This window comes from Dasypus novemcinctus, chromosome 2 (genome assembly GCF_030445035.2).
Source record: "Dasypus novemcinctus isolate mDasNov1 chromosome 2, mDasNov1.1.hap2, whole genome shotgun sequence".
Taxonomy (NCBI): domain Eukaryota; kingdom Metazoa; phylum Chordata; class Mammalia; order Cingulata; family Dasypodidae; genus Dasypus; species Dasypus novemcinctus.
In genome coordinates, this window is record NC_080674.1 from 72,819,897 (window position 1) to 72,836,628 (window position 16,732).

Below are 16,732 nucleotides of genomic sequence, written 5' to 3' on the forward strand. Positions count from 1 at the left end.
GAGAGCTGGGCTTTGAGCCCGGGCAGCCTGGCACCAGAAAAGGTACTCTTGCTCACCAGTGTATACTGCCTCTTGGTGAACCCTTGTGTGGTTGAACTTTATTCTACAAAGAATTCCAGGCAGAACAAGGCAATCCTGCCTCCAACCTCCCATACCCCTGTTGTACCTTTTCAGAACTAATTTTTTTGAATAGAAAAGAGGAAAAGGATAAGGATGTTGCCACCTGCCTGCAGATGGGCTTCTGGTCACTCATTCTCCAACACCCTCAAGCCCCTCAAGCCCCGGGAAAGGACTCAACCAATGGGAAGCTTCCTGGCAGAGGGCGCGAGGGCAGGAGTGAGATGTCAGTATGACTGCTTCCTTGTAAAATTCCAAGTATTTGCAAATAATTTACGGGCTTTTTCAACATGTCTTTATTTACTTAAATTAACAAAATATAGGCTACAGGCTATTTTCAGTTGTACTGCTTTTTCACTGAAGCAGCAAGCAATATTCACAACTCGGGTTGCTACACACTTGGAGTTTTAGTTTTTAAATAGCAAGCCAAAATTCTGTACAAAATCAACATTTGGGATAATGCTGTCCAAATATGCAAAAGATTTTAAATGTTAGCGCAGTTACATTTTGTTCCGGCAAAGAAGACAAAGACCATGATTCCAAACAAGATGTTAATATTTTACTAAATTCCTTTCGGGCCTAATAAATACAGTATGCACGCTGAGCTTCCTCATGCACCTCCTTGTGTACGAGTACACCAGTTACCCTTGAAGGTTCATGAAAGGTCAGCTTCAGTCTAGTGGCCACTGGAGAGTCAATTTTTTAAAAGAGAGAATGAAAGAGGAATTGAAAGTCTACAAGGGGGGTAATTATAGGCCTGAATAAAGAAGATAAAAGAAAAATATGCCACTTGGCTGGTCAGTAAGTTGGTTCAAAGTGATAATGTTCCAAAGCCTGGAAAGTATTTGGTGGTGACCTATTTTCAGGGTGTCACAATGTGATGAATGCCAGGCTGTCCTGGCCCTCGAAGTGCTGGCCACCTGGGACGGTTTCATCCTTATTTCTCTGAGGATGGCCTTAATGGGCTGTCCTTCAGGTTTGTGCTCTGGTGAATCAGAACCATTAGGCACGGCTGTCCAGTCCATTCCTTAGCTCTGCACACATGCACCTAGTGCACATATAGTTTAGCATCCAAACTGGGATATTTTTGAGAGTTAAGGTGACACTATCAGTAATTATCCTGGGACAACACGTATAAACCAGGATTGTCCTGGGCAAAGCAGGATGTTGGTCACCCCAAAATGAACAAAACTCAAGTTTTGGCCTTATTTCTCTGATGATCAGTGTTATATTAACCATCAAGTAGCATTTGAGTCTCTCATACCCAGAGTTAAGACCTGAAAACAGACCTTGGAATTCCCTCCATAACAAATTATTATTGTTTTCCCTAGACCTTTCTTTCTCCCTCCAAATGAAATTTTACTTGGAAGTGTAACATATAAAACAAGAAATTTGAGCCACTCTAAGAGAAGTGAGCATGGGGCTGCGAGTTTCTCCATTTCCCCTCGCAGGAGGGATCTGAGAGAAACCTCTGGCTCCTCCAAACGCAGTCTAAAACCCACCATTCTAGACCACACTCTCTCCATCTCAACATTACCTAGTTCCTCAAACATTCCCACGTGACTCGTTTAGGGTCTGTTACTCCAGATTTCCTGATTCCTGTTCCAGCTAGGCATACCCCGCTGAAAGTCTGCAGGGCTGAGGTCAGGCATGGCCCCGAGTAGGTCCTCAGCACATGGATGCTGAATGAATGAAGGTGTAACCCTGGTGGGTGGTTTCATCTGAGGCACTGAGGAGCAATATTAATTAATGGAAGGCAAGTTGCCTCTCTGAAGACATGGAGCAGGTTTTCAGCCAAGAGTTATGCTTGTAGCAGCACAGAATCTCAGTGTTATCTTTCCCATCCCCTTTGCAGGTGCTCTGGTTTCAAGACATGGGCAGCAATGGACACCCAAACAGAGCAGCTCATGAGTGATGCCAAAGGGCAGCAGCTTTATGCAAGGTGGCAGAAGAAATGCATCAGGGATCAACAAAGCACGTGGGTGAATGATGAAGACTAGATTAGGATGATAGGAAAAAGAAAAACCCAGGATCTGGCACTCAGAGATGGACAGGTGTTCTAAAAAAATGTACTATGAATTCTGGGAGGAGAGGAAGCCAAAGAATAGTACCTAGCTCTACAAACTGAAACTGCCAACCAAGAGGCAGTTTTTGCATGAACATAGACCAGGTACCAGGGTTGGTCACATGTAAACAAAGCCATACCGGTACTGCTTTATAGGCCTAGAGCCTAAGAAAAGCCCAACAGACAGACCCATTAGTCACTGTCACCCACTGGAATCATGGTTCCAGGATTTGGGAAGAAATAGTCACTATAGGTTGGCCTTGCATTTTCAAACATGAGTAGTGATGATACACATCATAGGCATCATCTTCTAGTACAAAGAGTGTGTGTCTATACAAAGTGTGTGTGTGTGCATGTGTCCTAGTGAGGGCTCGAACAGAACAGGTAGGAAGGCTAAGTCAACAACATGATTGTGAGGTCACCTGTTCTCTACCTTAGGAGTCTGAAGCTAGGAACAGGATTACTTGTGGAGTCCCTGGGAGGGGGTCCGGGAGACCACAGAGATGGGCGAGGGGTATTTTAGCCCAGCCAGTCTTCCTTGACCCTGGCTGCATGTTAGAACCACCCACACCACTGGGGAAACTACCAGTGCTGGGGCTCCACTCAAGACCCACTAAACCACGTCCTCTGCGGGTGAGTTCCTGCATTGGTATTTTTTTTTAAAGCCCCCCTACCATCCCCCAGGTGATTCTAAAATGCAGCCAGGATTGCGAACACAGCCCGGTATTGTGCTTACTAGTGATTAGCTGATTATCATTCCAATCCCCCAAATAAGTCAGACCTTAGATTTCAGGGAGAATTTCCCTTCCAGCTCTAGCCCTGAAATCCACTGTTCACTCAGGGACATCTCTTCCTTTACTGCTTTATGCGGTATGAGGTCTCCATGCAAGGCAGAAGTGGTCTGCAGGAGAGGCTCTGCCAGAGGCATGAGGGGCTAGCCTGAAGAAGCAGAACCCCAGAGCTCTTTTTGGTCATCTGAACTTACATTCCAAATGCCCCATCTGATGAAGGAGGTTGAAGCAGAACAAGACAGACACCATGAGAAATCAAATATTGCCATTTTTTCCATAGTCAAAATTATCCATATTCTTTTGCAGCAACTACCAGAGAACATCTTCTTTCAATAACTCATCTTCCTCATTTCTTGTATTTTTTATTTTTTTAATCAAGGCTATTTTTATATCTACAATTACTAATATGTTCATCTATCAGGAAAAATATAACTTCCATGAATTTGACAACTAACTGTCACTAAATAGTTGTTGATAAAGTAACATGTCAAGCACCATAGTTTCGCAACTAGAAAGAAATTTACCATGTATTGCATATTAGTCAAAGGAAATGAGAATTCCTAAAAGCACCTCAGAATCAGCTTACAATTAGGTATCCCATTAAGCATGTACAGTTTATTATACTGGAGTGATACTAGAGGAATAAAAATCAATGAAGAAGACCCTGCATGTGTGTTAAAAGTATCGAAGGTCCAGTGAGTGACTTGAGAGGCATTTACATTACCTTGGACAGTCTCTGCTCATTTAGTCTGAGCCATTTGTAAAGATTTGCATCAACTGCCAGTCCCCACCAAATTACAGTTCATGCAGAAAGCTGTGTTTGAACTGCCTTGTTCTCATTTTCCAAATGTAATTTTAAACTGTCCACTTAGATACCTAAAAGCACTGCTTGTTTTTCCATTTTCCTCTCCAGCAATTCTTTTAAACTCTCGTCTCTGTGCTTGAAGTATAAGTAATCAGAAAAAGAGGGGCCCAGCTGGGTGCTCTGAAAAGCACCGAGACTTAGACACTCATCTCTGTGGGCAAAATCTCTCTCCTGGCCACCCTCTGCACCAGGATTGTCTTCACTTTTCTCCAATTCTTCTTTCAGAGTTTCCTCCTTCTCCTCTTCGCAGGGCTCCTCGAGAGCCTTTGTGGCCTGCTCGGGTTTTCTGGATAGATCCTGGGGCGTGCAGAGCTGCTTGTTCTGGGGCGTGAGGCCAGGGCTGCACCGCTCTGCCTCGTAGCAGGTGTCGTCTTCCTCCTCCTCGTGGCAGGAGCTGCCCCGGGCGCTCTCCCCGTCGGACTGGAACGCAGGCCCCTTGGCCCGGGGCTTCTGGGAAAGGTCGAAGGGCTCCTCCTGTTCCAGACTCCTCAGAACGCCTGATGTCTGAGCCAAGGCAATTCTTCCCCTTCCAAAACCTACGGAAACAAAGGGAGAACCATGTGCTCCAAGGAAAAGCAATGAAAATGGGGCTTTGGGTGGTACCCAGGCTGCTCAGTGTGTTTTGTTTCAAAAACAGATAATTCTCAGTAAGAATGTGGGGCTCTGGGCATCATGAAAGGTGGTGCCTAAATCACTACAATCCCTTCAAGGTGACTTTGGCAACAAGCACCAAAAGTTTTAAAAAATATGCCTGCCTTTGTCTTAGCAATTACACTTCTGAGAATTTAAACAGTGAAAGTAGTCAGGCAGGTGCACAAGACGGATGTGTGAGTGTGCTGATGGATCAGATTTTTAATACAGCAAAAGAGTAAAAACAGTTTATGTATTTAATTATAGAGGTTTGGTTACATAAACAATGGCACATCGTACGATGAACTATGGGCAGGTGATGTAGATACCTACTAATGATTATAAAAAGTACTTGCTATCTATTTTAAGTGAAAAACCTATGTTTATAATGTGGATTCAGTTGTATCACTCTGTCTCCTACGTGTATCAATCTCTCTATCCATCTACCATCTATCTCTCTCTTATCAAAAAAGTCTGGAAGCGTCTATGCCAAAATCTCAAAAATGATGAACTCAAGTGATTTTGAAGTTTTTCTTTTCACTCCTAATGTGTATTCTAGTTCATGTTTTACAATGAGTCTATATTTTGCTAAAAGAAAAAACGACAATCAAGGTATTTTCATTGTGAACACAACGACAATACAGAGATTCACTTTGGAGCTGAGGAGGCCCCGTGACCATGGCCCTCTGCACGCACGTGAAGTAGACAGGACACACGCAACCCCGGGTCCCACCGCAAGCATGCCTGTGGTCAGGTGCAGTGACGCCGCAAGCTCGCACCCTGGTCTCCGTCTAGAGGCCCTGTGCAGGTGGGCTTTGGAGTGGCCGACCAGATGCATGGTGGCCGCTCACCTGACCCAATCCTTAGGGCCTCTGACCCGGAGGTGGGCCAACGGTCAGCCCCCGAGGACAAGGCCCAGAGCAGGCAGGACATGGCAAGGAGGGACCCAGGGGTGCGGCCACACCCTGCCTCACCGCGGGGGAACCAGGCTTCTGGAGAGGGGGTGCAGAAAGGAAGGGTGGGGGCCCTGATGTGCCACTCGGCCTACTCTATGCTTTTCTCGCCTAATGCTGCCTCTATCTTTATTTCATCAGCAGCACATGAGGGTCACGGTTTTTTGAGCCATTTCAAAGACTGGAGTGAAAACATGCTAACAGCCTTTGCAGATAAAAACATTAAAATTGATGAAAGTCTGTTAAATATTTTCAAAGTGACACTCTTTGTTTTTCCAGAAGAACGCCAGTGCTGTTAGGTACCTTGTAAGGTTTGAGCATCGGTGTTGGGGAAATCATGGTGACTGGGCTAAGGTCTCTGGAAAAATCCAGGCCTACCTTGGGAAGTGGCACAGGCAACTAGAAATGTAAAAAATAACCCAGGAGAAAAAAGATCTTGGGGAAAGGTGGGTTTTGTTTTTTAACCATATTTTTTTTTCAGAACTTTTGCACAAACTCCACCCTTGTTTTGGGGTGATCATGGTTCTCTGTCACCCAGAAGACACCCAACTCAGTGGGTCATAGAAAATCTGAAAGCTACAATCATTTTGTTTCATGGTATATGTGCTTGTGTGTATCTTGTTTATGAATACATGTGTCTATTTTACCACCTTTTTTTATGAGAGAGTAGAAGTAGCAGCAAACAAACAAATCGCCCCATGTTTTTATCCAGTGTAGTAAGTACTGGCTCAGATTCAGTAATTCTTGATTTAGAATCCTCGTTCTGTTTCCAGACTTGCTGTTTGACCTTGAACAATTTATATAACTCTTGGTCTCCTTTTAGATGAAATAAGAATAATATAGCCTATTTCATGAAATTTTAGGGATAAGCAATGTTTCTAAAGTATCTTGTCATGTGTTGGCACATAGGAGTAATCAATAAATAGGAGCCAGTTATTCTTAGTTTGTAGTGTGTAACTGTAGTCTCTCCCTACTACACAGACTTGTCTTAGGACAATGATGGTCTCATTGCACATGGTCATGGCATGTAGATCTTGGCCTTGGATAGAAGTGCATCTATTGTCTGTTTATTGAAGGACTGGTTGATTAGGTGACTAAAGAGAGACTCTCCTGAAGTCAGTAGATCTGGAACACAAACTCCTGACTGCTAAGGGCTCTGGGATGGAGAAGATAAAGGATCGAGCACTTCTCATTAGTTCAGTTAGGTCTCTGGGGCTTATTAGAATATAAGGACTTGATGTGAATATGGACCGATCAGCCCAACCCAAGCGGGAAAAATTGTCCTTGGGCAGATCTAGGTGTGTGTAGGCAGAGTGTGTGTAGCCTGCTATAAACGCACTTCTGCTGACAGAGAGCCTGAAGACCTGTTTTTCAGAAAGAAAAATTTGTGTGCCTTTCAATAGCTGTATGATGAAATGGATACAACAAAGACTTTAGCCTCAGAAAGGTCTGTGTTCAAATCCTGTCTGCCACGTTTCCGTTGTGCAACTTTGGGCAACATAGCTCTTGCAGCCTTGGTTAATCCATCTATAAAATAGAGTTAACAGAAGTTTCTACAGCCTGGAGTTGCTGTGAAGGCAACTGATGAAGTCTAGAACGAAGGAACCAACAGTGGTGCCTGTTGCCATCATCATTATAGTCTAGTTTACTCTCTCTAATTCCTTTTTCCGTACTACCTCCACATATTAGCATCATATCTTTACGGTAACATTATAAGCCTGCTTCCACGTCTCTGCTTTGGCCTTAAAAATTAGGGTCCCTTTCTGATAAGAAAGGTAACCCCCAAAGTAACATCCCATCGGAAAAAACCCGCCCCGAACTTTGCAGCCTTGGCGGCTTCGTGGGAGCTCGATTACCTTGAGAATGGAGGCCCCTTTCCAAGACTCCGTGCTTGACCTTCATGTGGCGCGTCAGGTTCCCCTTGAGGGTGAATTTGCTCGGGCAGTAGAGGCACTTGAAGGGTTTGCTGTCGGAGTGCAGATGCATGTGGCCCATGAGGTTGTGCATGCGGTTGAACTCCTTCCCGCACAGCTGTGGGAGACAGCGCCGAGAATGCAGGTCACCTGCTAGCGGGGTGCCCCGCCCCGCACCCCAGCCAAGGTGGACCCACATCCGGGCCCTGTGAGGTCGATGTGTCTGCGCGTGCCTACTTTGTCTTGGACCTTGGCATTCTAAGACACTCCCAATGAAAATGCACCCATGGACTCGAGGACGCAGCTGGATTGTGCCAAGCTGCAGGGAGGGAGGGATCCGAGAGTTTTGTTCCCATGGGCAGGATTTTTTAAATCAGTGTAAAAAAAAAAATGAAGCTTTTCAAGCTTCTTTGGAAAGAAGAGGCTGATCTGAGGAGAAAGGCTGATCTGAAAAGCACTTACTCAGAATGTGATTACTTGATTACTTAGTTAAAGTCTGTGGAGCATTTACAATATAGAGGGCAATGGAATATCTCATTTAATTCTCACATCACCTCTATGATGGGTGCTTTCATCATTCCATTTTACAGATGGGCAAACTGAGGGATTGGATCACTTGGCCAAGGCACACAGCTGGAGTGGTCTGAGAGGGTTTTTTGTAAAGGAGATGGAATTTAGCCCAGCCTGGAAGAATGTGTAGCGTGTTCTTATTCTTGTTATGGCACAGGATGATGACTCTTCATTAAATATTTTAAGGTACATCAGTCAACCTTAAACTTCAAGCAAGACAACCATCACTTTTGCAATAAGGATCAACTGCTTGTTGGCACAGCTTCTGGGATTTAGTACAGTTCATGCACTTTACCTGCACCCAGTGCCACTCCCATACTCCGCTACAGAAGTGTCCTGAGTGTTTTCAGGATTCTTCCTCAGCCTCACACAAGCTACCTTTTGTGGTTCTTTATCAGAGCCTAGTGTGCACTTTTCTACACTAATGTTCTATGCTAGTACTGAACTTTCTAGGACATTTTAATGGTACATGGGGACATGAGGACATTAAAATGATATTGCTTTCTGACCTCATGGTGGTCAGTTCTGATTATCTGGTGTGTAAATGGTAAAGGAGACTGGTTTGGGGGCTGTTGCTAAAATTTACTTCTTATATACCAGAGTTATCCTTCTTGGTTTACAGAAGCCACTAGGCCAGCCTTTGGAGAGCTTTCTCAGGGCTCTGAGTAGAGACATGTCAACTCTGAAAGGTGTTCCAGGTTGGTTCCAATACAGAACTTCCTTCCTTTTCTTTGTAGCCAACCTCAGTATCTAATGCAGGGCTGCACACATAATAACATTTAATAAATATTTAGGTATTCGGTTAAGTGAATAAACAAAGTCAGGAAAATATCACCGCCCCATATAAAAATTCCAAAAAGCAGCCGTCACTTCTCCTCCTTTCCCCACTAAACTGATCCACACTATTTTGCAAAGTAAAATCCTCAGTGGTGGAAGGATGGAGCCAGTTAACTCAGGACCTGAGGTTTTGGGCACCATTCACATCTCACGAGTAGGTAGCCTTCACGTCTTCTCCTCAGCCTCAGACCCTTCCACAAAGTCCTTTGGCCCTTCTCTAGAATACTTGGCCTCTTCATCTTTCTCACAAGGTTGTCATCACATGACAAAACACAAGCATATGGAGGCTTTCTATGTCTGGGAAATTCAGAGTGGGACCTCTCAGTCTGCTAGTGAAGAGGAGTCAGAGGAAGAGAAGGGGGTCCAGTAGGTATGTGCTCAATTAATGATGGCGCCTTTGGGTGTGGATTGAGAAGTGGGGTCCAAACAGAATTGCTGAAGTGTGTGTGTGGAGGGGGGCATCAGAATGGGAGGAAGAAGAATGGTGCAGGAGCCCCAGGATTCTAATTTCTTCTGCTGGGAAAAGCAGCTATCTAAGTCATGGGCCCCCTTTGGCATGAGATGTGAAGCTGAGAGCTTGCCCAAATCAGAATTTGCTGAGTACTCTCCTGTTGCCACAGTCTGGGAAGATATTAAAACATGGGTGGGTATTGGTGCTGGAAGTTACCCAAGTGGGGAAGACTCTGATTTCACCTTGCACGTGGTTATCTCAACCAGCCCACCCCGTTTGAACTTTGAGTTGCTCTAATGAGCAGCATTAGTCTGCCTCTAATATTAAATCTCAGCTTTTCCACCTATACTCTCTTTTTAAGAGGAAAGCAGGCATCGAAATGTAATAAAAATTTGGAACAAATGTTTTGAACTGGTTTGTTCAAAAATGAAGGTTGCACAGATCATGATGCATTGAGGTGGCACAGCAGAGAGGCGAAGATCGTCACCTGGAGGGACAGAGAACTGCCTAGCCTCTGTTTTCTTGTCTGTAAAATTTTCATAATAATCGTCATTTCCTATGAAGGTTGTTGTGAGGGTCAGATGGGCTAATTCACATAAAGCGTTTAGCAAATAATAAGAACATAACACATGTTAGCTCTTACTTCTATCATTATCATCTCCATAGTAAAAATCTTTTACATTCCAGAAATAGAAGTATCTTTGACGATGAGGGTGGTGTCCTTTGAAACCAAATTATCTGAAGGAAATATTAAAAAGAAGGGCCAAGGGAGGAATCCTTGGAACAACTATCTGCTAGGTCACTTGTGGCATAATGAAGGCAAATAACTGTGCCTGATCCAGCTCTGAGAAATGTGGACAGAAACAAAAGAGTCATCCTAGATTGCAGGCTTTGGGGGAGTCCACTCTTTGCTCCCCAATCTCCAGTATCCCTTCCAAACAGCTGGCAGGTATCCTGTTCATTCCAGCCCTCTTTGCTTCATCTTCTTTGGAGCTCCAAATCTGGCCTCCCCATCCAGGACCTAGAGGCACCCCAGCCAACTTCCCATGAGCCCCAGCGACAAGGCTGGCAGTCGGCAGCCGCGGAGCAGTCTGCTGTGAGCAGAGACAGGGTGATGGCCAGCGTGTGGCCGCTTGGCTGGGGCCAGAGGCCAACAAAGCCAAGAGCAGGCACCCTACCTTGCCCCAGCCTGCCTGACCGGAGCTTCAGACTGAGATGCACCAGGAAGCCTGTGTTTTCCTATTCTAAGAGAAAAGGTCAAAGAGCTGCAGCCTGCAGCCCAGGAGAATGGCCTCTGCTAAACTGCCCTTCCCTTACATTCTTCTCTCTCTCTCTTTTTTTAATAAGAAGGGTGTTCCTTTCCTCAAAGGGAGAGAGAGGGAGGGAGGGAGAGAGAGACTGTAAACTGTCCAAAAGGACCGTGAGAAAACAGGAAGCTTTGAAAAGTACAAGAGAAAGCAAGATGAAATCTATTTGCAGGCGGGTCCCTGGGGACATGTGAGGCATTGTTAAGCAGGCAGTTCATACAGCTATATCCTTCCTTCTGCTGAGGAGGGGTGTGCTGCCAAAAGGCTGCTATCTGGTCACTGCCTTAACCCCCTCGGTGCCAGCCTGAAAACCCTGACCCCAAGCCCCGGCCTCCCGAAATCTCCCACCTGTTTGCTCCCCTCCTGGAGCATCAGAGGGCTTGAGTGGGGAAGGGAGCCGGTTCAGGGGTGCTGGGGGGGACCCTTTCCAGGGAGCCCTCACCCCTCCTCGCAGCTCTGCCCGCAGGCCTTCAGCCCACTGCATCAAACAAGGCTGCAGATGACCTGGTGATTCATAACTTAGGCAGCTCCCACTTCACCCATCTCAAAGGAGAGCTTGTCCCGGAAATTCTGGATGGCTGCTTTTCCTGGACAGGTTTCCCAAAGACGGCAGCTGGTCCTTAGCTATTATGGAGTGAGGCCACTGCAAGGATAGCATCCAAATCAACCGCTGCGTGCTTACGCAGAATCTGGGAAGCATATTTCTGAAACATGGCTTAAGTCTACAGGCGCAGGTCTCTGGAAAAACTCCAGCTGGCTCCAAGAAGCAAGGAGTCCAAAAACTGAGCCAAGAGTGAAAAGAGCCCAGAGAGGCAGTCATTTTTTATAAGAAAAAAAAAAAAACCCAACAAAAACACAGAATTGAAACCTTTCCCCTCCTCTAATTTTCCATCCCATTGTTTGTGCCTAATCCCACCGTGAGTGAACTTTTCTGCTTGCTACAGACAGCTGTTTCCACTGAGCACAGGACCGGAGAGAACCAATTCATGCTGCAACAGGAGGAGGCATGTAGGCTAGCAGGCATTCCCAATGGACAGGATCCCAAGAAATTAGTATCTGTTAGGAAAAGAATCTTCCTTTTTGCAAGTTTGTGGGCAAAGGAGACACAGTGAACTCGTCAAGTGTGGCTGGAGGAAGGCCTACCTCTTTTTTCCAACATGTCAATCATGTAAACAGAATAAATCTTCCCTGGTACCACGATAAAGCTGGGGGTTAGTTGTCTGAGGTTTAGAGGTCTCCGACATCGTTACACAACCAGCCAGCCATTTATCTCAACAAGCCACCAACTGCATAGCAATGAGCAAACGGCCCTGTCTTCTCCTCCCCCTCCCCCCACAGCCTCCACCCTGGGCCTGATTTCCAAGAATCTTGTACATGGGATGGGAAGCAATGTCCACGGGACACCATCTGGAGATGGCCTACCCCACAGCAGGATCTGGAGACAGTTTACAGACACAAAGAACGCGTTACATAATCTCTAAACTGAGACATACTCTGAAAGTCTGTTGAAATGCAAAATGTCGATGGTGTGGAAAGGATACCCAGCGGGGTGACGCTCTATGGGAAGATGAGGACAGAGAGCTGGAGAGGGAGGACCTGCAGCCTCCAAGAGACAGTGGGCCGTGGATGGGGGCAACTGACCCCAGTTCTTGTTTCAGGAATGTCTAAGAATGGAGTAGGGCCACCTAAGTTTAACAAAAAACGCCCTTTCATGTTGAGTTCCTTCTGGGCTAATGGAAGCTGCAAGAGCTAATGGAAGCTCTCCTCCTGACCTATAGTGTGGTTTTCTGAGAGGAGTGCCGGGCCCACCTCCCACTGCAGAGTTTCAAAGCTGGTGTTCCAAAGCTTAATCACCCCCTTCCCTCCCCTGAGCAAGGTTTCTGAACTGTACAGCTGACCGCGTACAGAGCACCCGTCATTGGAGGGGTGGGGGGTGGAAGAAGAGCAGTCCTTTGTGAAGAGAGTCCTGACACATCAAGTGAGGCTGCCTCACCCCATCCTCCTGCCCAGGTTGCTTTCTGTTGTGTAATTTTCTGTACCCTGATACTAGAGAGAACCTCTAGATCCTCAGATATCACCTCGCCCACAGAATCCCCAGGCCTCCCTCAGGCTCTTGAGAGTGGAGAAGCAGATCTGTCTCTGTGCCCTGTAAACCACATACAGTCTGCCACACCCATTTCCTGTACTTGGCTCTGCCCCTGACATTCCTGTTTCAGGTGCCTCGTTTTACCACTATTGCTAGACCAGAGTTGATGAGGTGGAGGTGGGAGATGGTTGGACTCGGCTTGTGTAGCTATTTAGGGGACTGTAACCTGTGCCAAGGGCTCATGCATATCTTAACAGCTTTATGTACTACATTACCAGCTGAAGAGATAAGAAATGCAATTCATACTGGAAGGCCAAGAGTAAATGCAACACAAGGAATGAAGAATGGTAAATAGACCTTGTTTGCACTTCCTCTGTAGGTGGCAGTAAACCCCTGGCAGGAGGTTTATTTTTTAGCTCTGTTAAATATGAAGAGCTCAAGGGGCTCAGTGCAGCAGTAGGGAAATCAAAGGAGAGTGGAGGTGGTCTTAGAGTTCACTGGCTCCTGCAGCCAGGGCCAGCTTCATGGGTGACTGACCCGTGCAGTTACACAGGGTCCCATACTTAGAAGGGCCCTGCTCTTGGTTGACTGCTTTGCTGCCGCCATCTTGAAATTCTCAATAATGTTTGAACAAGGGGCCTCACATTTTGCACCGGGCACTGCAAATCATATAACTGGCCCTGTGTGCAGCCCCCACTGCCCTTAGGTTGATGACTCCAGATGAACATAAATTGACTTTCAAATCACTGGGAACTTGAAGGAAAGTAGGGGAAACACAAGTCAGTGGCAGGAAAAAGGCTGAAGGGAGAAGTCGCCTGCCCCCACCTCCGGAGAATGCCCACATGGGTCTAGGGAAGCTCTGGTTCCTGACCCCTCTCACCCTGCCCCAGGAGTGGCCAGCACAGGAAAGAAGTCAGCTTCACAGGGGGTTCCTCTAAGTGCGTGTGTGTGTGTGGTGGGGAGCCGCAGAGGGATGGAATTTGGAGTAGCCCCTGGACACAGTAGGGCCCACTTCAGAAATAAGGTTCGTTGGAGAATATCATTTGGACCACATCAGACACTAAGTAATAGAGAAAAGGAAACCTTCTGTCCCAAACAGAAGGGTTCAAACAATATCTGGCTTTGGTCATTTCTGTCTTCTTCCCCCTCAGCCAGCTCTCCATGACCAGGATGACACTTGCCTGGACATTCCTTGAATTAAACTATACAATCCTGAACACGAGTCCTTCTACGTTTAGAAATGGAGAAGGGAAACAATGCGGGAGAAGCCACAGCCTTGGGAGGCCTGAACATTTCTGAGTAACACCTGTTGGTGCCTTGCTTTACAAATTACAAATCTCCAGCTCACACACAATCTCATCCGATGAAATAAAAATCCACAGTTAGTCTGACAAATAGTCTAACAAAGATGCTCAATCTCTATGCTGCGTGGTGCTAAGGGATAAATTTTTTAAAAACACTTCAAAGGACCACACTCATGATTATTCCTTGGCCAAGCAAGCATTTCTGAGGTGATTTGAGGGGCTAGCCTCGGAATCCCTTTCATCCTCTCCGGGGGCCTTTCCTCCAATTACACTGCTCAGCCCAAGGGTCAAGAAGGGAGGTAGGAGGAGGGGGAAGGAAGAGGAGGCAGTGCTAGAGGCTTCTGTCACCCCTTTCTACATCTGCACGTTGACTTGTACAGGGAAGAGGGCTATGTGGCTTCTCTCTAGAACAGGAGCTCACCATATCACCTTTATCCTTTAGCAACCCCATGCCCCAAATGAGCCTCCACCCCTCAGACTTTCCCCTTGCCTTCCTCTACCTCAGAAGCAGCAGCTTCTCCTGCTTTCTCTAACCCACTTACCCTGGGTACTGGTACCAAAGGGAGGTAAGCAGAGAAGGCTTCTTGGGCACTAGCCACAGGCTGGTGTGAGCATAGGTGTGGTGGAAAGAGAGACAGGGGGGCAGGTAGGACCGGGAGTCGGCCGCCTACCTACTTCGGGCCTCAGTGGTTCCCTGATGAAAGGGCGTGGGAGGATCCCTGGGGCACCTTCTCACTGGGCATTTGCACAACCTTCTAAGGCTCCCCTTGCCACACTCCTCGAGGGCACGCTGCTCACCTTGCACTTAAATGGCTTCACATCAGAGTGGACAATCATGTGTGCCTTCAGGGTCTGCTTCTGCACGAAGCTCTTGTAGCACAGGTGGCACTGGTAGGCGCGGATGTTGGTGTGGATCAGCACGTGTCGCTTCATGTTGGCCAGCAGTGTGAACTCCCGCCCGCAAATCCCACACTTGTGCTCCTTCACGCCCTGCGGAGAGGCAGGATTCGCAAGAAGGTTGGTTACTGGCTAAAAGGCATTCATCAGGACTATGGCTCCTCATTTCTCTCTCGGTCAAATAAATCCACAGAGCCAGGAGGTAGACATTGAGTTCAATTGTCTGATCGTAGCCTTGTTAAGTTACTATTTCCTTGAAGAGTTGACTACATCTTTTTTTTTCCCTTCTGAAAACCATTTATACCAGCCAGACCATTAGACAAAAAGAAAGCTAATGTTTTTGTTGTTCCTGACACTGCTGGAGTTAATTCTACAGTCAGTGTTCTCAGAGATTAACGTGAGTTCCGTAAGAACACTGTGGAATGAAATGCAGAATGAGTCTATGATCCAGCTTTCATGATATATCAAAAATAAAAGCTTTGAAACTGATGTTATCATTTCCCATATGAAAAATCAATGTTCTCTTGAGTTCTCATTAATGTACTTGAAAACCCCAGAAGCACTACTCGTATCCCTACTCCAATCAATTACTGCTTGACAAGCACGCTCTCGAGTCGGTCCCTGGGCTCCGCTGGCCAGGGCCACAGCAGCTTCTGTGTGACTCCGCTCTGGAGCCTCCCTCCAAGCCGGCTTCTGTCCTATAGAGAAGTTTGGCAGGGGCCAGTTCTATGAATTGGAAAACAGGACAGAAGGAGGTTTTCTAGTTTCCTTGTTGCCTGGAGAGAAGTGCTTGAATATTTAAGCAATGATGCCCTCGCTTGAGAGCATTTCCGTGGATTCAAAGCTCGAGTGGAACATTAGCTAATCCTGACTAACCATCGCTTCCCGAAAAGGCCTTTGCAAGAGATCTTGACCCAGAGTGACTTCTGAGGAGGAAAAATTTAAGAGACCCATGGCATAAAAATATTGCCATTCCTGGATTGGAACAGGTTACTTAGCTAACAACTACACATTATGAAAGCCACAGTGCCTGGTGTCCGTGGTGGCCTCAGTCAGTATGGATTGCAGCTCTGCCTCTCTGAGCCTATATTTCCTTATCTTTAATTTGGGGCATGGTAAGAAAGCATCATTCCTCAGTTTGGAAGAACCCCATGGCATTAAAAGGTGGGTTCAGGTCTCTGCCCAGTGATTTACTGCTACGGCATACGCTTTGCTAAGCCTGGTGTTGATTTCCTCATCTCGAGGTGAAGTTGTGGGTGGTGAGAACCCTGGAATTCTTTCCAGCTCGAATACTCTCTAACCTCAATGACTGCGGATGGGGATGGGTTTATGCTAATGAAGAGATCTAGAAATCAATCTCCTTTTAAAATTAAATTTTAATGACCTCCAAAAAGGTGAAATTTTAAAATGTATATTGCATAATCAAAATGTGAGTTTAAAATAATGAACTTCATGAAAAATATTTTCTCTATGGGTTTCAAGATTTTCTTCAGCATCTTTCTTCTCTCATGATTTTCTCTGGAGTTGGCCAGGATCCAGTTGTCCTGGGACCAAAAAGAAGTATCCGCTTATCACTGTTTTCAGAATTCTCTAAAGAGAATTCTGTGTCTAAAGTAAACTTCACACATGACTGACTTAGAGGTCAAGTGAATGCAAGCCTGGGTTCACCTTTGGGAAAACAGAGAATGCTCTCAGACAAATCAAAGAGGAAACCTATGGCGGCTGTCAGGGAGGAGGGGGAGGAATGGAGTGGAAAAGGGGAAGGTCTCTATCGTAGGGTATTTTAGAGCTCAGGCGCTATGGTCAGAGCGTCCCGGATGACTTCCCCATGGCTGGGTGTCCTCAACTGCAAATCGGGGGTAATAATTACAGCTATCTCAAAGCAGCACCCAAGTCAGCTCAAGTGGTGTAGGATTTCAGGGACCACCACTAAGATTATATGGCTG

General features: G+C 46.3%; 1 protein-coding gene across 5 annotated transcripts in view; it reads right to left on the reverse strand.

Moving 5' to 3' along the window:
- Positions 1-389: 389 nt before the first annotated feature.
- Positions 390-16,732, reverse strand: part of ZNF366 (zinc finger protein 366) — a 109,099-nt gene continuing 92,756 nt past the window's right edge. For all 5 annotated transcript variants that reach the window (XM_058310010.1, XM_004480242.5, XM_012520330.4 and 2 more), the window contains 3 exons: positions 14,688-14,879; positions 7,278-7,452; positions 390-4,374 (listed from right to left, as the gene is read on the reverse strand). In XM_058310010.1, coding sequence (XP_058165993.1) covers positions 3,842-4,374; positions 7,278-7,452; positions 14,688-14,879 — 900 coding nt within the window. In that variant the 3' untranslated portion in view covers positions 390-3,841. The remainder of the gene's footprint in view (positions 4,375-7,277; positions 7,453-14,687; positions 14,880-16,732) is intronic.